The sequence below is a fragment of the Colias eurytheme genome, chromosome 6 (genome assembly GCF_061535395.1).
Source record: "Colias eurytheme isolate Ceu_HAF_F1 chromosome 6, ilColEury1 Martin Lab GWU primary, whole genome shotgun sequence".
Taxonomy (NCBI): domain Eukaryota; kingdom Metazoa; phylum Arthropoda; class Insecta; order Lepidoptera; family Pieridae; genus Colias; species Colias eurytheme.
Window position 1 is genome coordinate 10,870,604 of NC_142985.1, and position 23,526 is coordinate 10,894,129.

Sequence of the window (23,526 nt, forward strand, 5' to 3'; positions counted from 1 at the left end):
CAGAGCAGTACATTTGCAGTTGGTAGTGTTATTATCACATCTATGTATTGTTAGGGATAATTCTTTCGGGGCATTGGTCCTATTGTTTATGTTAAAATTCATAAGTTTGGTTTTACCTATATTGAGGCTGAGCAAGTTGTGGTGGAGCCAGTTGGCAACAGATTGCATTCCGGTTTCTGCAGCGCTATATACTTCCCTCCAAGACCTGCCATGAAAAATCACAGCGGTATCATCTGCGTAAGCAAAGATCTTTGCCTGGTTGAGTTTAAGTGAACAGAGTCCATTTACGTAGAGAAGAAAGAGGGTAGGGCTTAAGACACTACCCTGGGGAACACCGTAATTTATTGCAGCGGGAGAGCTATGGTATTCTCCCAAGCAGACTCTTTGTTCTCGGTTGGATAGGTATGACGTGAACCAGTCGAGTGCAGTACCCCTAATGCCAAACAACTCCAACTTTCGCAGCAGGATGGATCTGGACACCGTGTCAAAAGCTTTGGCAAGATCAAGGAAGACGCCTACACATTTCTCCCCGCCGTCAAGTCTCATAGTTATGAAATCTACCAGATTTGTGACGGCATCCTCCGTTGACTTGCCATTACGAAATCCGTACTGATTTACTGAAAGTATTTCATTTTGTTCCAGGAATTTAAGCAATCTTTTATTTATTAGCTTTTCCATTATTTTGGAGACTGTCGTTAAAAGTGATATAGGTCGGAAATTCGCTAAAGTAGAAGTATCTCCACCTTTGTGTATTGGGCAAACATTTGCTAATTTCATATGAGAGGGAACTTTACCAGTGGAAATGCTGAGATTGCAGATGTGTGCAATGGGTGCAGAAAGATCCGATTTAACAAGTTTGACAACACGGCAATTTATTCCGTCCCATCCGGGAGCGGAGTCATTCTTCAGATTTGAAATTATGTCACTCACTTCTGACTCATTCGTAGGGTTTATAAAAAATGATTTAACAGGGTTTGTATGTGATTCATCTAATTTGGCAGCTAATTGAACTAATTCCGTCTCCGTTTTATTGATTTGCTTCATCGTTTCTTTAGCTAGTTGTTCACCAATATTTACGAAATGATCATTTACTTTGTTCAGAGCCCGCGTAGGATTGTGGTCAGAGCTGAGAATGTCAAGATTGGACGATGTTTTATTGTTTAACTTACAGATATATTTAATTGCATCCCAAGTCTTTTTACTGCTACCTTCAGATTTTTCTAGAAGTCCCTTCTCATATGCGTTTTTTAAGTTTTGTATAGTGTTATTGCAATAGTTTCGGTAGTCTTTATAGCGTTTTTGAATAATAGGATTATCTCTGTTTTCCTTTTTCCTTGCTTCTATGTGCAGTCTATCTCTTTTACGGATGCATTTTAAGAGGTTAAAGGATATCCAGGGTTTTTTAATGCTTTTAGAATTTTTGATAGGTACTTTAACGGAGTGGTTTTTAATGATTTTACTTACTTTTTCTGTGAATTCTTCCAATGCTTCTGAGGGGTCTTTGCAATTGAAGAGTCTGGTCCAATCTATATTTTTTACATCACTTGTAACGCTGTCAAAGTCAATTTTTAATTTGTATTTGGGCCCTTTGGTATGCGCTGGCGCTGGCTCGTCGGAAAAATTTTTACTAATACCAACTAAAACTGTATCGTGATCAGTCAGACCCGATTCGCATACGATTACTCTTGTCAAATGGTTTGTCTTGATGAGAGCATGATCAAGACATGTACGGTCATGGGTAGGTAGCTGATGACCAGGATAAAATCCATGATGCTCAGATACTTCAAGATAATCACTGGCACGACTGTCTTGAGTGTGGGTGCCGATATCGATATTCATATCGCCTATTATTAAACCTGTAGGCGTGGTGCATCTTTGTTATATGTTATTTAAAGAGTGGCAGAATTTGGTGATATTGCGATAAGAGGGAGACCTATAAATAGCGCATATAGTAATTTCGAGGTTTACTCGAATAAGCAGACAATTTGATTCTTCAAACGGTGGTTCTTCGATCATTACTTTGAGTTCTTCTTTATAGAGGATTGCTAGACCATCATTTTGATTTAAATGGTTATAGGAATATCGACACTTATAACCATTTAGATGTACTACAGGAACAGTTTCATTAAGCCTACATTCAGTCAACACAATAATATCTGGTAAAAATTTAAGCCTCGTTAAAAATATAGTAAAATTATCAAAGTTTTTTTGAATACTTCTGATATTCTGGGTTAGGATAATAATTTGAGATTGCAAACTGCCTAGCAGTTTTACACAATGTTCGGGAACATCCGTTTTAAAACTGGAGTAAATCTCAGTGTTGTCAATGTCGTTAAATAAAACATCTTGATTAGCCATTTATGATGATATAAGAAAAAAATGTGTTACAAAAGAGCGAGTCTCCATATGATAATAAAAATATAGCAGGATTGTTTCTGTTAAAGTAAGGTAAGTACGTTTGTGTGTGTTGTAAATGTGTATTATAAGTGATGTACATCGATTACAAAAAGGTTTTAAATTTGTTTGAAATATTGACATGGTATCATGTTTGAGGAATTATGTATGGATTTCAATAATTTCTAGTCACAATCTAGAACAATCATAGTAAAATTAAATTAATTAAAAATAAAATGTGATGAAATTGTTTTCATTTTTTAGTAACACACTACAATATACGCTGTATGACTCATTACACACAGCATAAACAACTTAAATGTTTAGATTATTATTCTTTGAAATGGACATTGTTTGTAGCAGTAACTATAATACATATATTTAAAATTATTTCAAGTGTTGTTATCATTTATAACAAAAACATTTAAACAAAATAGATTTTAATTAAACTTGAAAGTCGGAGAAATTTAAGAAGAGATATTTTTTTAGGGGAAATCCATTATCTTGAACAAATTGCATAATATTAACTATATATAATTTAATGAGCCTAAATAATTATTAGGTACATACCTAAAAAATTTGCACCTGCTAGACACACAAAAACAGAGCCATTTTTATTATCATGTGTGGCCAGATGAAAATATTCCGGGGTCACAAACTTATGATTGCAGTCCTAGCTAGGCATTAGTTACAGCAGAATTTTATAGCTCACTCATTGTTTTATTTTTTATATATGTATGTATCATTCAATGTGTTAATAGTTAATTTGGTATAATGCCCGGCAAACTTCTTGGCCAAAAAGTAGCGTGGTGGGGGAATTTGCGCATCAAGTTTCAGTACATTTTTATATGCGCAAGCTTCCCCCACCACTTTTTGGCCAAGGAGTTTGCCGGGCGCTATATTATTTATAACTGGCATACTAATTTAAAATATTTGTAGGATGAGTAGTAGTCTCATCAATATCAATTTATGAGACCCAAAATTGTATTGAAAATAGATATCATGTACATTGGTGTAGAGGTTTTTTTAAATACACTCACCGGCACGGAATCTTGGCCACTTACAAATTTGCCGATAAAAAAAGCTTGAAGTGTTTTTCACGATTTTTTTGTATGCAGATATGTTAACATATTATTTGTTTAATTTTATGGTAAGAAATCATTAAGTTTGAGAATAATCTTTTACCACTTTTTAAGAGTTACTCGAAATTTGTGATTTGTGCGGTTAAGCCGAAGTTACGAATTGTTCGTTTAAAACTTTTTTCGATATCGTTTATGACGTTTTAAGATATTGTTATTGTTGTACTGTAGTCAATGATCATAACAAACAATAAAAAATGCCGTTCACATCTGAACAACCTGCTCAGGCCATCACAATGTTAGACCAATGACTGCCGCAACGTAAAGTACCTAATGTTCAGTACGTACCACGTTCAGCGATGCACTATGTATGGAGAAGATACCAGGAGACTGGTAGCTACACGTACAGACCAGGAAATGAAGGCATGAGGTGCACATCAGCTCGAGAAGACCCCTTTATTGTTCAAGAGATACTCAGAAATGGCTTTCTGACAGTTTTTGAGATACACCACCGGCTCTAAAACACCAGGATAATAAATGTGAGTGAGCAATCGGTGAGAAAACTAATGAAGGAAGTTAATTTGAAGGTTTGCACACCAGCACGCCGTCCAGAACTCCTCAGACATCACAGAGAAGCACGTCTTCGTTTTGCACGAGAACATGAAAACTGGACCCACAGCCAGTGCGCTCGTGAGGTGTTTACAGATGACTGCTAAGGCACTTTACGAGCTTCTGATAGCCAAAAGTCAGTATAGACGAGACGAGAAGAGAGTTTTTCACCCATCACCACACTCAAACTGCGATTTTTCATGGAGGGTCAATAATGGTATGGAGAGGTATAAGTTCCGATGTTCGCACGGAGTTAGTTATCGTAGATAATACCTTAAATTTGATCAGGTACATTGAGGAAATTCTCCAGGAACATGTTCAGCCCTATTACAGGTTTATCAGTGAAGAAAATTTGCTACTATTACACTATAACGCACGTCCGCGTGTCGTACGATGCGTATAAGAGTACCTTCAAGAGGTTATTATTGAAAAATTGGAGTGGCCAGCTCGTAGCCCGGATCTTAATCCAATAGAACACATCTGGGACATACTTAAAAGAAAAATTAAGTTCGATTCCAACCCAGCACCAATGTTAGATAAGCTTAGAAATACAGCTGGGGCCGTTTGGTATACTATAGCTCAAGTGGACATCAAAAATGTCTTCTAGAGTATGCCAGACTGGATGCAAACAGTGTTTAAGGAAAGAGAAGGAAACACCCTATATTAAAAGGTTCAATTTTTTTTATGGAAACGTTCTTTCTAATTTTTGTGCATTTTTTAAGAAATCATTTAAATTTCACAGGAAAAGCGTAAATTCTTGTTTAATTCATATCTACGCGGTAGTACTTCTTATAAATTTCCAATTATTACTAAAAGATAGTAAAAACTTTAAAGTAACTAGTTTTGATTAAATTTTTATTGAATTTTCTAGTAGAAAAGAAATAGTGCTATTTTACCCAAAAATTTGCAGTGGCCAAGATTCCGTGCCGGTGAGTGTAGTTTGACATTTAATAACTAATATATCATTCGCTTGATGTTGTTCTCCCATACAATTAAGGAAAATCATTTTATAGGTATTTTAAGAAGTTTTACAGAGCGTGTCTATTTAGATTTCTAGACAGGATAATATGTCAACTTGTAATATGTATTTTTTTAATATATTTAATATTTTTTTTAAAACTATGTAGTGATGTACCATTTTCTTAACTCGTTTCACCTATCTACTTAGCATGCTCTATATACGTTGCACATTTGGATTGTATTTACAAAACGAATGGGGCTTATCATTTATTCATTTTCTCGAACATTGATGGTGGCAATTCAGATGAAAATTAATTTACATTGACGTCATAAACGCGCAAATGTTCGTCCAGTGTATTGTAGTAAAGTCCGTCAAACGCATATTGCAATTACGTCACAGTTGCATAATGCCTTATCAGCTTCGTGAATTCCATAATCAATAATCTTGTGTATGCATAATTAACTCCTTATTACATGTACAAGGCTGAAACTATAAAAATGTCTAATTTTTATATTGTTGGAACAATTCTATCTAATATATTACGATGCCACGAAAACGAAAAGGATTTTATGTCGTTTTATGTGGTCCCAATACAATACAAAGCAGGTATTGGAATTTGTAAAAGTGCAAAATAAAAGTCTTATTTATAGATGTTGAACATTTTTGGAACGTGAATAACACACAAACACATTTAGGAACATATCAAAACGAACTTACGTTAGAAAAGGACAGTATATCAATCAACCACATGAAATTCTATACCATGGAAATCGATCAAACTTGTACTATCAGTCATGTACGCTAATTTGAACTTTTTCTATCTCCATTCCTTGAGCCTAGAGGGGCATTGAACCGGCCTTGGCGAGCGTATGTTGACCCTGCGCAGGCGTTGACGTTGGTCCGTTACGCCGGATATGCGATCTCCTGAATCCTTACAACTACTATCCAGGAACAGAATGTGCAAGTTGAAATGTAACGTAAACTTGGAACGAATGTTCTCGATTTTTCCATTTGCCTCATAAAAACTTAATTGGTTCATTCAAAAATCTATATAAAAATGGTTTCGAAGTTCACGTGCGCCAATTAATTCGGCGATGGCTAAATTCGGAATGATTATATCAATTAGAGTTATTTAACGTCGCCATTTCAATTAGATTAGTTTTCCACTGGCTGAATGACGGGCATGGCGCACCCGATGGCGTCATCAGTTACCGAATTGATATTTTAGTTGAGTGAATGGAATAAGTTATGTATGAACTAGCGGCCCGCCTTCGCTTCGCTGCAATACAATTAGGCTTTATAAGCAGTTAACAGACCTTCGTCTGTGCAGTTCTTCATGTACTTGTCATTCTATGACGAGGATCTTTCTGAACGCTGGATCTATTTAGTCAGTATTCACGAAACATACATGGTGCGCGTTTTAAACGGAGTCAACGTGAATATGCATCCTGTAGATCTTGTAATAGGTTGTTTTGGCTTACTTTCTGCTTAAGCTATCTCTTTATCGCAATATAAAAGAGATAATATTGTGATTTTAATATTTAATCTGCATCCTCTACACTTTCTCAGTTATCATGAAGTTTCAAGTCGTATAACTTACACAAACAATATGATTCAAATATGAAATAGATTGCTCAACTATATACTTTTAAGCCTTAATGTGATGTTAATTAAGATTAATTACGTGTCCTAAATGTATATAATTAAAGCTCTAAAATATTTAAAATTAACTTCTCCAGAAATCCACCGACTCATAAACGGCTCAAAAGACTATCCTTCTATATTTCATTATTTTCCTGTAAGGAAAGCCTTTTTACCATATGAAATATGAATGCGAAAAAATAAAATAAAAGCAAAATTATGCCTTTTTAACATACCTTCCCTTTTATTGTAAAAGCAAGACGTCTTGTAATTCCCAAATCCAAGGGGCTTTTAGCGTCCTGCAAGCTTACGAGCAATAAAAAATTCTACCTAACCCGACATTCCTAAGCAGTTTTGTCGGGAACGGCGCTCGGTCTGAGACATTTGGGCCCTGTTGGAGACTATAAAGGGCGTTGATTCGACAGGAATGGGGAGAGCCGGTCGGGTGGGTACGTATAAAACCACCGGTTCAATCTGCAAGGGCTCTAGGGTCGTTGCTCGCAGCTTTAGTGGCGGGCTTTCGAACTTAAAGGGCGACGCACGCTGTGTCCTCTCTCCTATATAATAACGCACAGTTGATCGATGTAGGCACTGTTATTGATTGATCCCTTGGCATTGAAAGTTGAGGCTAAATTTTGAGGAAGTAAACCTGCAACTTTGTCGATTATGCAAATACAATATATTTGCATGGATGTGAAATGTTTTGGTTTTATTAAGGTTGGAAATGTAATGAAAAAATATTGAATTACTAGCGGTCCGCCCCGGCTTCGCCCGTGGTACATATATATGTTTTCTCTACGTAAGAACCATCCTGGTACTTCAAGGAATATAATAAAAAAAGAATTATCGAAATCGGTCCACCCGTTCTCGAGTTATGCGCTTACCAACACATTTTGCGATTCATTTTTATATATAAGAAGAAGAAGATTGTAAAATTTAAATTACGTGCTGTTGGTAGATGATAGATAGATAGGTACAATTAATAAAATAACTATCAATTTAATTAAATTAAACGTTCACAAACAAGAGAATGAAGATGATTCATATTTCAGTCAATTACTTTTCATCAAAATAATATAATTTGCGTCAAATGTTAGAAGTTATCATCTAAAGATAAGCTTATCGCGCACTTATTAAATTAATAATAATTCGTACTCGCTACCTTTAATACTGAAACATTGTTAGCAACTCGTTCTTTATACGAGCTATTCATATAACTTTGAAACTGCCGTTAACTAATGTAATATATGCGCTGCACTTTAATAGACAAGTCTAGAAAGTTTCAAGTGCACCTGACTAGAAAGCCTTTTAATGGCGGTAGTGTTAATTGCGATTTATAATAAATCGCAATTAACACGACTAGTAAAAAAATAAAAAAATAAATTTAAAATAAATAAATCATTTATTGGTACTTATACATATTCCACAAAATTTCATCCACAAGGTGAAATTAATACCTACTATTATTATGCTGTATAACAGCCTGAAAATCTGAATTATGCACGACTTTGTTGTTAATATCAGTAAGAGCTAGCGCGCACGAGCAACTTTGTCTCCGCAACTATTTTGTCTCTCCCATCAATTTGTATGGGGAGTTGCGTCGCTACGTGCGCGCACTTTCATACTAGCCCATGGGTGGAGAGACAAAATAGTTGCGGAGACAAAGTTGCTCGTGCGCGCTCGCTCTAACGCTTATTGTTATTGTTCTTATTGTTGCTAAGAGACGATAAAAAACCAGTTTCTTCGTCATTCGTGTATATATAATACATATAATCCTTTTGATAGTCAAAAGAAAATTATACTTATAGACTGGGGTAGAAGCCTTTGAAAATAATGAAAAGATAAAAAAAATCGCAGTCGGATGAAACCCATTACAAAAGGAGGGGAATATGATAAAAATGTAAGGAAAAATAAATTACGGTCAATCCGAGTTCGGGAAGCGGGAGGGGGGAGCTTTAAAGAGAAAAAAATGGTTTCTCTCGATTTCCGACAAAACTACAAGTCCTATAGAAAAAAGTTCAATGGCAAAGTTGTAGGTAATTAAAAGTTCTACAACTTTTGTATTCACAATTTTTTCACATAACCTAAAAATTTAGGAGAAAAATTCAAAAAACCAAGTTTTTGGTCTTTTATTTCTATCTACTTCAAAATTTATTTTTTTTCTACGAAATTTGGTGGAAACTTACTTTATTATGTCCCAAATACACTGTAATTTATTTGATTGAAAATATTTATTTTTTCGCCTTATTTTGAATTAATACCAAAAAAACAACCTAATTTTCAATCGAAAAGTCACCCGTCAAAATATCAGCTTTTTTCAAAAACTTGGGATGCCTTTTATTCATTGAAATCTCTACTTTCATATGGTGTAAAAAAAATAAACACCACCATAGTAAATGTTCTCAGGAAATGCATACAAACAGTCTGAAAATTAGCTTTTACTAAATCAGGCACACTTCTTGAACTCTATATCTTCTCTTGTATCGGCTTTTCGGTAATATTTCAAAAGAAAAATAATTATATGTTCTAAGTTTAATATTTTACAGCATATTCAAAAGCAAAATGATGTCGATAAAAACATTTCAGGTAGTTCGAGAAGTGTGCCTGATTTAGTAAAAGCTTATTTTCAGACTGTTTGTATGCATTTCCTGAGAACATTTACTATGGTGGTGTTTATTTTTTTTACACCATATGAAAGTAGAGATTTCAATGAATAAAAGGCATCCCAAGTTTTTGAAAAAAGCTGATATTTTGACGGGTGACTTTTCGATTGAAAATTAGGTTGTTTTTTTGGTATTAATTCAAAATAAGGCGAAAAAATAAATATTTTCAATCAAATAAATTACAGTGTATTTAGGACATAATAAAGTAAGTTTCCACCAAATTTCGTAGAAAAAAAATAAATTTTGAAGTAGATAGAAATAAAAGACCAAAAACTTGGTTTTTTGAATTTTTCTCCTAAATTTTTAGGTTATGTGAAAAAATTGTGAATACAAAAGTTGTAGAACTTTTAATTACCTACAACTTTGCCATTGAACTTTTTTCTATAGGACTTGTAGTTTTGTCGGAAATCGAGAGAAACCATTTTTTTCTCTTTAAAGCTCCCCCCTCCCGCTTCCCGAACTCGGATTGACCGTAATTTATTTTTCCTTACATTTTTATCATATTCCCCTCCTTTTGTAACGGGTTTCATCCGACTGCGATTTTTTTTTGTTTCAAAAATTATCTTCTCTAGTCTATTAGTAGCATAAGTCATAGAAAATGTGTCTTAAAGAAAAATAGGACGAACAGCGTAAAACATCAATGAAACACGGTTAATAACTTTGCCCCTTTGTTTCAAAAGGAAGAGTCAACCCGCGTAATGAAAAGCCTTACCTAACCACAGTTTTACGTACCGTAGAAACCAAATATTGGTTTACCTGGTAATATGTGTTTGGGATTTAGTAAATCACTAAAAGAACTAATGAATAGGTAACCTTCTGTAAGAAAACATGAATACATACAAGCATATTGAAAATTTGTCGCAATTTGTAGCAAAATACGTTTACAAGCGTAAACATAAACATTTTCCACCAGCGATAAAAGGCAACAAGGTGCAATAATGAGGAATGCAATTAGCGAGCTGTTGGTACCCGGGAAAGGGGTCAGACGCTGGGTATCCAGGTCACTGAGCCAGGTCGCATCGGTATCGTCACCACGGCCAGTACACCTGAGCGACATCGCCGCTATTTATACGACTGTATTGATTTTTATAGACCTTCTGCGGTCGTATTCGGAGAACTGCCACTTTGTATCTAACTGCTTGCTTGATAATGCTGTAAATCAGAGTATGCAGTCAAATATTCTGGCATTTGGTAATTTTGGACATGGTGATCTTCTTTGTTTTAATCATGTTGGACCTTAAATGGAGTGTAATGTAAATGTTCACTATCGATTCGGTCATGAATAATTAACAGAACATCGCTTTGTTATTGAAGGCTAGTTAATGTAAGTAGATATAATGATTGGCACTCAATCAACACTCATTTATTATCGGAACGTGTCCCTATTGAATATAAATATACGGATATTCAGTACTTTCTAGACTTATTTCTAGAATATCACTATTAATCTGTGATGTGAATCTAAGATGTCAAAGGACTTCGAAGCTGTGACCTCACTTATCACGATTTGTTAAACTGAGGCATTTATAGTAAAATTACTGAGAAAATTAAGTGGTTTCCTATGACACATCTAAACTACTATAATATTTCGGTCTAAGAATCACCTTCATTACGGTCAAATTGTATTTAAAGATATTTAAAAAAAATACCCTCGTTTTTGATAAGTATCTCAGGTTTATATAGGGAATTTTGTTTGAATGATAATTTTATGACGTGATAAAGCGATTACAATCACTTATTTTAGTTTTAAAGATTTAGTTATTGTAAATTGTGATAAGTGATACAATAATTATCGTATTATCATAATTGATATTTGATAAGATTATGCTATAAATTATCATTCGAATAAAAATGTTAAGGCTTCCTTTTTATTTTGTCTTGAATTGATGTAAAAAGTGCCTAAATGTGGATCATATATACTTGATTCATACAATCGGTAACAATACACACACTAAAACAGATGCATTTCATTTAAAATGAAAAGTGTGTTTATGGTAGAAAACAAATGAATACGTTTCAACATTGGCTCTTATATTCGCGGCATTTATAGAGTAGCTCTCATGTGACGTCTGACATTGCGAGGCTATTAAGTTATTTTTAGTGCGTCGAAGGCATACAACGAGGTCTAATCCCTTTGATGTGGCAGACGGGGGGATCGTACGAGGCGCAGGCGGAGTCGATGACCGCGTATTGATCCCAGCGATGTGGGTCGCGACCCGTTGCAATACAAACGGGCAGGGCTGCAACAACCACCTCAGACAGACTTCTAAATATATACACGTGCATCACACATCAGACCTCCTTAGACCTATAAACTAAATTCCAGCTCCGCAGCTTTCTCTTTAGAAAACTCCTATAAATAGACACACCAGTTACATATAAGACCCGACCGATGGAGTAGCTTCGATTCAATATTTACAGGAAGTTTATGCTTTCAATTGCTTAGAATTTATGGGATTAAACCAATATTACGGTCGTGAAAGATATGCGTGGGTTCGTACCGGTACGGCACTGAACGCGATGAATCAAGTTCCCTAAACCACGCAAATTCGAGTAAATATAACATGTATTTTGGATCTTTTCTAATTTCTTTTGCAATTTCCATATTCCGTTATTCCATTTATTGACGTCTGAAGAAATGCTGAATTATTCATGTTGGGAGGACGGAGCTGGGGTAGGTATTGGCGGACCCTGCACAGCGCGAACTCATTTCCATGAATTGAATTCTAAATACACCTATGTCAATGAAATATAGCTTTCTGATTGGTCGGCTGTGTGGGTGGATTTTGCAGTGCCGTGAAAGTTGATTTGCACGAGCTCCCCACCCAACGACCGTTGCACAAAGCGCTCACATTACATTCACTTTCCTTTATCTGAAAGGTTGCCCTTTGCTCTATTCTCTAGCATTCAGCGTTCTATAAACTTTGAGATTATTTTAAGAAGCATCGTTTGACAGTTGACACACTTAACTTTTACTACTTTTAGTTACTGGGTGTATTTGAGAAAACTTTTCTACTGAAATGTTGGTTATTTATCATTGGCGACAAATAAAATATATTATGACAGTTATATATTTTACGATCTTAAATCATTATCGGCCAGGAATATTCTCGATTTGTATATTTTTATCTGTAATGGCTGATTGTTAGTGATAGGTGTCGAAATTCTTGAGATAAATTTTGAGTAATTGTTTCTGTAAAGCCGATGATATGACCTTGCACAGTTAGCTCAACAATGTGTATCCATGTACGAATATAATCGACATTTAAATATACCATTTTGTCCGAGAATGCAAGGACGGCGGATTAATAATATTTAATTCGATCGAAGCCAAAATACACGCAACCATTAATGATTTTGATAATATTACTGAAAAAAATACTTTTAAACTTGCCGGATTAAAGGAATATAGTTAAATACTAGATATATTTAGAAATAGAACTAACGGAGTTCTAATCCGAGCCAAGAAACAGTCTGAAATGGAATCTAGAAATACAGTCTTTCAACATATTGTTTAAACCAATGTTGATGAGTACCAAATCACGTTTGCCGTGGGAGCTCTGAGGACGAATAACAATAGCCCGATATTGTTTGTGCAAGAGAAACACGTTGATTTTGCACGCCACGTGTCAAGATCACGTGGACATTGAATATCCCGCCATGTTTTAATCCTGCGTTCGTGGACTACAGAGTAAATTCTACATAGAACATTTTTTCAGATGTGATTAAATTTAAGAACAAAAATAGAACTAATATTAGATTGTTGTCTTTTAAATTCTTAGTAAGAATGTTGATAACTGCCATAAACTTCCAGATAAATTACACAGTTTTTTCGATGTTATTATTAATGTATACAGTACTGATTGATGAATGGGGTTTTCGTCCTTGATCAATAAAATAATATACAGAAAAAATATTTATTCTTAATAACTCAGGCCCCGGAATCACAGACACAATAGAAAATCTATTGTGTCGTGGACCGATCGGGCCGTTCGGGGCTCAATGGGTTAATTTTTTTTTCTTAAATTAAACTTTTCTTAAATAAAAGGCAGGATTTCAGATTCTGAATATTTAATACACAACTCATCATCAACATTTAATATACAATTCATCTCTTATTGCCCATATAATCTGTATATCCGTAAATTATACATCGGAATCCGTAAATGTCGGATATCTTATCATTAATCATAATCAAAAGCAACTCTAAAATGTTCCAACCTTTACGATGTCATGTCTATCAAGTTACCAGATGTCCTTTTTAACGAAAGGCAAAGGCAAATATGATCTCAAGCTTTGCTTAAATTAATAAAACAAGAAATTTCATCCGTTTATTTATAACCCAAATAAGCCTTTCGCGGCACGAACCTTCATTATTGACGTAGGTCATTCCTGCTGAATCTTAAGTGGCTCGTGTTCAAGAGCCGTCTCTTATTTCGTATTCTTATAGTCATCATTTAGCTGCTATAATAAGATACTATGATGATGTTATGTTATACTTATTGCTTGGACCACCAACAATAGTAGTAAATGGAAGATATTTCGCTGCAATTCTGTCTACAAGTACCGATAAATATGGTACGTGATCATATTATAATCGTGATACCGCATTTAAATGTCTTCTGCGATGTCTAACTTGCAAAAAAGTGTAAATCTGAAAAGTGTTATTCTATAATTGCACAATGAATTGTAAAGATTCATCATGTTGATAACTAATCTTTTAATGAACGTACTATCATTCTGATTGATCTTCAAGCCTGTTAAGTGCATTTCATTTTCACTGATATATTCCCAGACTATATAAATAGATAGTAAGTATGTATTAATATATATTCCAAAGCAATCTACATTTATGTTGTTCTTGTGCTGGTTTATTGTGTGTTAAACGATATTGTGGGTGGATGTAGATCAGACGGGACGATACTTCCATAAGTCTAGTTAGGTACTGGGATTTAAGTGCAGCTAAGCGTATAATAGCGTAGGAACAAAACTCCTACGCCTAGCGACAGCGACTACGGAACACCCACGTAATTTATGTGGTTGAAATGGATGTTAGTAGATTATTTTCATTCCTGTTATTTTGCTAATTTGTATTCTCGGATAACGGAATTTATTTAACAGATTGTAAAATTCTCATCTTCGATTGTGGCTCTGTTCGGTAGTTAATTACATATTTAGTTGGAACTTGGAACTCATGTTTCTTACAAAAAAGGTCTCGTTACTACGATAGATAAAAATATGCCTGTACTGTAAGAAAAAGAAAGTGTAGTTTTTATTTTACATTCCGGAATCCCTTGAAAATTTCATATTTTTCATTGTTCACGGTATTTAATAAATAACTTTTGCTCGTACTTTTCCGTGGGGGCGTGAGACAGAATTCTTTCTCATTGGTTATTTTTAGATTGTCTATTAACTAGGAAATACTAATTCTATAGGTAATATTGATATTACTATTCTAAATAACATGTTAAGTTAATCAATCTATCTGCTCATAGGTATTATATTCCTCTTTACCCTTTCAGATGTTTTGTCTGGCGATAGGCCATTGTCTCTTCACGCATGATTATATTACAGTCTAATTACTGTTTAGTCTAAGTTTACCCCGCTCAGAACATCGCGATGAACTTGTAAACTTTTAAATGCCGCCATGAAAAGTTAGTTACGGTTGCGAATGTGTGCGTCGGTGGGCATGTGTCGAACGTTGGCGGAGATGACGCCACCGTCGGCCACTGCCGTCGCTCGTGACGTAGCCGCGGCGGTCGGCGCGAGGGAGCGCCACGCCGCTCATGCCAGTCTCTGCTCTGCACCATAGCGGCACGGACCGTGTCGACCCGTTGCGATGTGAACGCCTAAGTCTTTCCACTGTCTACAACGACAGCCTCAGTGCGTGTGGTTTACCGCTTCGTTTATTTTCAATACTGATCAGTTCATTAACTTTTTAGTTCGGACCCGATTCATCCGTCGCGTCGGATACATGTAAGTGATGTTTCTGTGTCATCATTAACCTCCGTGTCCCGCTTTACTGACACGTTTTGAGAACGAATCGTCGAGTGGTGTGCGTGCGTGACTAAAGTAGATCTACGGGAATGTTATCCACGTTATGCGTTTCTCTTTTCTTGGATATGCTTGCACAAAGACAGGTAATTGTTTTGGAATATTGCAACTGCATGCATCCAAAACTTTCACCTTTTCACGGCGTAAGTTTTTCTTTTCGCTCTGAGCTCAACAGGTGTTCAAGCACATTCGCATTGTTTTTGATAACGCCAAATGAGGCCATTGTTAGACCTTTACTCGCTCTATCTTATCGAAATGCCCATTCTTTCTAGCAGTTGAATATTAAAAAGAAAAACAGCTACGTTTGTTTTCAACTTTCAAGACAATTTGGAGCCAAGCGAGCTTTATAGGTCAAGAGGAGATAAAATATTTAGGAGGGTGACATTTTAAATATATCTTGTTTTCAACACTTGTATAACTTTCAGCGTAATTGCACCTTAATGTTTCAGTTAAAACGTTCTGCAAATAAACATATCAATTATTGTGGGCGGAATTCGTGCCAGTGGCGTAAGCATTAAAATAGCTTGTTTTGCTAATAAATTTCGGACACGAACGATGTTATATTTTTAATGCTTATACGGAAAAATATCGCAAAACATGATAGATGTATAAGTGTGCTAATAACATGTTATGTAGATGCAAAACTACGGTTATCTTATTATGAGCCACTGTCAATGTCAGCTTCACGGTCAATTCGTAATGATTGGTGATATATAGTTTAAATATAATATTACTAGCTTTCCGCCCGTGGCTTCGCCCGCTTTGTCTAAAACATAATAAATTATATACTAAAACCTTCCTCTTGAATCACTCTATCTAATAAAAAAAACCGCATCAAAATCCGTTGCGTAGTTTAAAAAGATTTAAGCATACATAGGGACATAGGGACAGAGAAAGCGACTTTGTTTTATACCTACTATGTATTGATGATACGAAAAACACATAGGTAACCACAGGAGGAGTGCTTTCGATTTAACAACCGTGTGAAAAATTATGAAACCTACCTATTCATTCATGGATTTGAATTTTGAATTTTTATTAAGATTTAATTAATTACCGCGCAAATAAAATACTTTTAAGTGAATTATAAACTTAAACCGGAAAATTTCTATTCGTCTCATAAATTATTCAAATCCAATCAACAAACAAAAAGTTGTACTTATGAATAAGATTTAATTTAGAAGTGCGCAAAAGCGAAACTTAATTGTTATAAACAAATAACTAGATTTTAAACATATTAACAAATGGATTTATGATGTAACTAATTAACTATTTTAATAAGGGCAACATTTTGTTCAAATAATTATTTTTTAACAACAAACTAAATTTCCTTCAAATGGTCATGGACCAACCGAAAGGCACAAAATATCAAATACTAGCGATCTGCCCCGGCTTCGCCCGTGGTACATATTTCGCAATAAAAGGTAGCCTATGTTCTTTCTCAGGGTCTAAAGATTGTCTGTGCCAAATTTCATCAAAATCGGTCCAGTAGTTTATGCGTGAAAACCATACATACATACATACATACATACATACATACAAACCTTTCCTCTTTATAATATTAGTATAGAAGAATAAATAAAAATTTGGAAAATCCAAAAGTGCACGCCTCATAATTTTTTTTAATAAATATTTATTAATTATTATTTTTGTTTATTTAATAACAATTAAACCACATCGAATCAGACCCTTAAAAATGAAAGGGTTCTATTCCTGAGCATACTCAAGCGTAAGAGAAAAAAAAAGACTCGATTAGTAAAGTATTTCGGTCGCTATCGTGTTAACAAGAAAAAGGATCCGCACATACAGACACACGGACGTCCAAGACAGAACTTTTTTAAACTGTTTTTTAACTAGTTTAAATAACAAAAATGACATCAAAAATATCATGAACGTTAAAAATAGTGTTTTTTCTTAATATGTGTGTGTATGTATTATCTTACAAGTGCAATGTATGATACATAAAGACATTTTAAGTTTGAAAAATCAGATGTTTTGCGCGAAGTGACAGTAGTACCCACCTCAACGCTTCGCTTATGAGGCGTGCAATAATACCCAAAGAAAAAATACAGTTAAGTAAGAACGGCCTCGGTTTTTTGAAGTCGGTTGAAAAGAATACATCATCAACAGCAAATTAATTAGAGTGGCTACGTTAACGAGTTACATCTTTGGTTATTAGAGGGAAAATAAATACTTCACTTGTGTTTTGAATACACGCGAAGTTTCGAATAATTCATGAGGCAATAAATCTATAATTGACCAGTGTAAACAAATATGGATAAACAACGTGTAATTATTGCGTGTAACGTTATGATTTGGACATAAAATGAAACTTGGTTGGATTATATTAATGAGCAATAAAGATGGTTACTCTAACAATATTTTACGCAGTTTAAGATTGGATAATAATCAATAAATATTATAACGTATGATTGCAAAATTTTCATGGGTTCTCATAAACGAAAGGCTTATTTTACTGGCACTGTTTGTTTATTTACGGTATATTTTGTTGAGTAATTAACTCGTATCATTCATTCTGAATATCTATTTGGTCAGATAAATCCAGCCATAAAATTCCATAAAATCTTGCTTAGCGATGTTATTTTCTTTTGATAACGGCATTTATCTTGCAGCTAACTGCAGATACGTGACATAATCACAAACAATCACACCTTGTGCTCGTGGTAGGTTAAATCCCAAGAGATAAGCCAAGAGTAAGCAATTGCTTCATAAACAATCGTTGCTAAGATTATAGATAGTACTCGTAAGTTAACTGAACGTGAATAGGTTTTGGATGAAAATGATGTTTTTTTGCATGTTTGGTTGCCTATAACTAAATTACACGCAAAACAGCTGGCCGATCAACCAATTCATCAAGTTCACTAATGTAAAGCAATCACGCTCAATATAAAATGATTAAAACATGACCTTATGTTATCGCGAATAGCAGTCGTTTAGATCAAAATAGTTTTACGACATAAATTAAACTTGATAACAATCCATTAGCCAAGTACTAGTACCAAGAATTAGGTATGCCGCAATAAAGATGAATCGAGCTCTCAGGGAATTAGCTACAGTTCGACCTCGGCTGGAAAACGTTTCCGCTGTCGCACTTGCATCTACAAGTGGCTGTTCTTTGTCTGTAGTTGCATAAAATGATCCAAATTATACGCACTGGGATTGTTTATAGTTATCAAATTATGAAGGCTATTAAATTGTTTATGTCTGCAGTTCTATTAAGAGGTATCTGGATGGTTCAGGTGTTGTTTTGGTTTTGTTTGTATTAATCGACGTCTCATCTTAGTTTGTACTTATAGATTTTGTGGCTTATATACTTCTTTTATTTTTATCAATAGTTATTGATGTACCTACTGAATACATTCGAGGAAGATTAAGTTTATAAACCGAAGTTTTTAGTTTATATACAAGTTTTTTTGTGTTGAAAGCATAGATATACGTAAGAATAGATAGATATCTGTAACCCTCGGTATAATATTATTCTAGATCATACGTAAATTAATACGCTTCCAATTCGTAACATGATGCTGATATGGAGCCACGATTGATGTTGTGGTTCCAACGTCCTTTGTGGTCAGCCTCCTGTTTGCCACGTGTCCGCTTAGCATCTAAAAGCAACGCGACACTAGCTTGGTCTATTGAATTTCATAGCATATCATACACGTTGCCAACACTATTGATAGACACACATCCGCAGTGACATTCTCGAAGACTGTTTATATTTCATATATTGTTGTTTGAAATTCACGACGATCCTGTGCTAATTAGCGGTGCGCAATAGTTTTAAAAGTCACCCTCAGGCAGTTAGAGGATATACGTTATGTATTATTACTTGCTATCTCGATGGCTAGACTGAAAACCACTTAAACGTTAAATAGAAAACCGTCTGCATTGTTGAATATGTGTTCGGGAAGTCTGGACTGGAGTTTATCGACCGTCGCGTCTGCTAGGGGTTCATGATCTTTGTTTTTGTGTCTTATTGTGACCTTTAATATATTCACTCTTTTAAGTTCATTTTTACATCATTGTTCTTCAAAATCGTCTACAATTAAGTAATTGAATTTATTAAAGATATGGTGATTCTCAAAAGTAGATATTTAAAACAAAAAAGATTTGGAAAGATACTTTTTGTGTAATGCGAATAAGAAATTTCGTATCTCTCTTAGATTCCAACTTAATCAACTACGTAATACGCTCTGTACAGTCTGTGCCATTTGGATCGCTCTATTAATTAACGTTATTAACAGTTTGTTAAAAGCATTCTAAATCATTTGCGTTAGCGGCCAGGCTCCAGGTTATGTTGGCTACAGCCCAAGTCTGGACTTCGTTTCTCCTTGAATGAAACCTGTAGAAAAATAAATATAGTTAAAAATATTTGCGTCCTCTCACATTGGATAATTGGAATTAGCTAGAAAGAGTAGCCAGAAACTGAAATCAACTTTATAAAGCGTAAGATTTATTTAAATTTTACGCGTCTTTCGTCCGTAACGTTACTTGCCAAAAATGTGTGGCGTCGTTCAAAAAACGAACACATGGTAACCATATAAATATGATACAAAGAGAAAGAAATGTTTACTAAACATTTCTGGTCTAATAATAATTTGCATTCTATATCTGGCTGCAACATCTCATCATCATTCTAAATGTAAACAAGGTTTATTCAGGTACAATGTTATCGATTCCAACGAATGCACGACCTAAATCTTAATTAGGGCATTACATTGTTATCTGCATAATCCATGTATGCATTTATATATAGCTCTATTTACTCTATAATTAACATAATCAAATGTTGACTTAATAGCAATGCGTAAATAAACCGTGGAATTAAGGTAATTGTCTCCGTACATAGCGGTGGATGTGTCATATTGGAGTGTAAATAGTGCGCCGTACTAATTTGTTGTTATTGTTGCAGCTGGGCATTCGTTCTGTGGCGACATTGATGGAGTTCCGCTTGGACAGCGCGGAGTACTGCCAGGCCCAACACAAATAAACTCGAGGGCGTTTCGAGGAGGCAACGTAGTGGGGTGTTCCACTAGACCCATGCTGCCGGGAGCGCGCTTACTCGCACCCAAGCATTTTGCGATTTTCACCCACCCACAGGTATGTTCACATCTTGTATACTTTGCGTAATGAACTAGATTAAACTAAATTTATATGTAACATGCCAATTTCTAATCAACCTTGATCAAATTCTTGATCGTTTGGTTTAGGGCGAATAAACATGGTATAGATAATGCTTGTGTGTCACGCTTGCACGACTGCACATATTGTATCTACCAGAGTCCAAAAACACCTGTAGTCACGAACCTTGCATAGAAACATGATTTATCATTTACCAAGTTCAATGTTAGAGCAATAAGCGTCCACCTTTATTGGCATAACCTTGGAAATGGATTCATTTGAGAAGCGTATATCAATGTACACAATTAAACGATTATTGCGTAGTGTTTACTATTATGTTATCACAGCTTGTGTACATACAGCCAAGGGGCAGCCGGTGTGAACGCGCTAAAAAGTGACGCTCGCTTGGCAGTCTCTCAGAAAGCAGCGAGCTCTACTGGACTAACTCACATGACCGAAACTTTACAATCTGTATTCTATTTTTAAAAGCAGTTTTTTCTCCCGTTCTCGTTTTGACGCATTTCGAAATTGGAATTCATCTTTCGCGATTTATGTATTAATAAAATTTCTTTTTTGTTTCAGTTACCTTAGATTCGGACCCAACTTATTGGAGCATATCAGTTGCCGAAGAATCAATAATAGCAAGCTTATGTTCACATAATTTCATATTAGTTTCGTAACCCAATTCGGAACCTTCGTTTATTAGTATTCGGATGTGCTCAAGTGTTTGAAAGCGACCTCCATGCGGGTGGCGCTCATTATATAATTGGACCCTTTCTAAAAAAAAGTCACGAAACTGAAGTGTGTTGTGTGGAAATAGAGTGACAATTTGTCTGTAGACTGACGTACTACGAAGTGACGCGGTTGAGACCATCCAAGTGTGAGATAGTGCGAGAGTCGTCTTGTGGTCTTGGGCAGTAGACAGCAATCACCATGAAGCAGAAGGACATCAGGCCGGCGCCGTCTCTCATCGAGTACAAGAGCATGCGCTTCCTCATCACCGATCGCCCATCGGACGTCACCATCCAGTCCTATCTACAGGTATGCATATCATGTATTTTATTTCTATTTATTTATTTATATATTTATCTATTTCTATGCTAATAAGCGGGTATGAACGGTGGAAGAAATCAACCAACATAGTGCAGCTATCACACTTATTAATATGACGATCAATTGTATAAAATATATAAAATTGATATATGTATAGCATTCGATAAACTGAGGTATAATTAGTTAAATAGTTTAAATTTTATCTTGATTTGTGATCTTAATATTTACACAAACATTGTTAATGCGGCATATAAATTAATGAACAATTTATCGAACGCTTGAAGATAAAATGCTATAAATCTCAACACAATTGCGCCTATCTTGAAGAATCTTATCTCCATTTCCTGTCCCGAGAGCAATTTACAGAGCGCTTTCTGCCCTCGTTTTTCGAGTTTCTTTGATAATTGCGGTGCCTATGACCGGCCTTATCTCTCCCGACATTACAAGGCGTGTTTGTAAATATTTTTGAAGTGAAAACTTCTTTAGCGGCGTTGGGTATAAAATCTTAAACTCGCGTCAGGACACGTGACCTGATCGAAAAAGCGAAGACGGATGGATATCAAACATGCTCAATGTTAATAATCAAGTTTTCACTTCTGCCGGCACTCCCGGAGTGCAACCCGTCTTTTTTTTATTTATATTACAAAATTCTAATTTAATTTGCGTTGTTAATAGCGGTACTGTTTACAATACAACTTTCATCGCTTATCCTTTGTAAGTGGGATTGAGAAAAAGCTTCGACATGATAGGATGCCTTATATACACAGGTTTATTGTGAACTTGCATTGTTATAAATATCCTAGACATTACTCTGTTTGGCAAGAGTTAAACCTTACCTATATACCCTACCTGTATCCTTTTGACAAACTACCTGCAAGACGAGCTCAAAACTTTAAACTATAACAGGACATTTTATGGGTTTCCTACAATGTGTGCCTTGCTCCTGTTCCCAGCGATTAGGACCAGAGAATAGCCCATTGTCCTTCCACAATATCCAGAGTTTCAACTATTCGTCTCACCAATTCTATTGTAAACATGTACAGTAACAGGTCAGAACGATCCTTTATTAAAAAGTGACTTGAAATATTTTATTGGAATGACGTTTTTACGTTGCTTTTCAATAGTGGGGATTTATTTTAAACCGATATATTCCAATATAATAAAATAAACGAAGTAACTGGTCTTCGATTCTGCGGTGTCAATGTTATCCTAATTACAGAATGCGTAATTTCAAGCCATTCAAAGTACTAAAGCCTAAATCTTATACAAGTATTTAGTATTTACCTATCAGTCCTTAATTGTAGCGAACTTAGCATTTATAAAGATCAGAAGATTATAATAAGTTTAATTAAAATTGTATTTTAATGCGATAAAGTTTTTCCGGTGGAATAATTTTACGAGTTATCATTTTGGGTAAAAATTTAGAATTTATCATTCGATAACACGGTCTATGACGCAGTACCTATTGAAAATGAAAACGCAAATCACGGAAAATTATTAATCTTTTGTTATCTACAAATGTCTAAAGACTTCTAAATCTTAGACATTTGTAGACCTTAAATCTTAAAAATTAACTCCACTTTAGTTAACACATAATCTTAGTACATATTATAACATAACATTGCGCCTTAGTACCTTTAGGGGTCACATAAAAAGACTATGAAAAATTACCTATGATCATTCTTCACCTTCAAAAATTACTTCAAATACCTTAGGTTGCGCTTCTTTTGATGCATCTTCTTATTTTTCCTACTTTACGTCGAGAGCGTTCAAGGCTAAGAAGGTTTTGTAACGTTTACTGCCGCTGCGCTGTCCACTTTAATGAAAGTCATTTAGAATGATCTCGAAAACTTATAGATCATATTCTTTGCCTATGCTACTTACCAGAAGCGTAGCGTGCCTTGGCGGAGCCCCATATAAAAATTTGTTT

The 23,526-nt window shown here is 35.1% G+C and overlaps 2 protein-coding genes across 4 annotated transcripts in view; one reads left to right on the plus strand and one right to left on the minus strand.

Moving 5' to 3' along the window:
* PRL-1 (protein-tyrosine phosphatase 4A family member PRL-1) overlaps nt 1–23,526 on the plus strand; it is a 30,617-nt gene that overhangs the window by 1,488 nt on the left and 5,603 nt on the right. Inside the window, exons 1-3 of one of the 3 annotated variants that reach the window (XM_090103143.1) lie at nt 15,136–15,323; nt 20,335–20,522; nt 21,126–21,584. In XM_090103143.1, coding sequence (XP_089959269.1) covers nt 21,477–21,584 — 108 coding nt within the window. In that variant the 5' untranslated portion in view covers nt 15,136–15,323; nt 20,335–20,522; nt 21,126–21,476. The other 2 variants (XM_090103145.1, XM_090103144.1) reach the window with 2 other exon arrangements.
* On the minus strand, nt 117–1,839 carry LOC149908013 (uncharacterized). The gene is made up of 2 exons (XM_090102622.1): nt 324–1,839; nt 117–205 (listed from the first exon to the last, which is right to left on the minus strand). The coding sequence occupies exons 1-2, from the start codon at nt 1,837–1,839 to the stop codon at nt 117–119; spliced, it is 1,605 nt and encodes a 534-aa protein (XP_089958748.1).

Excerpts from the sequence above, each read along its gene's own strand:
- LOC149908013 (XM_090102622.1), bottom strand. The coding sequence starts at position 1,839 with ATGAATATCGATATCGGCACCCACACTCAAGACAGTCGTGCCAGTGAT. Across the intron at positions 206-323 it reads AAATTACGGTGTTCCCCAGG|GTCTTGGAGGGAAGTATATA; the intron begins GTAGTGTCTTAA and ends TTTTCATGGCAG.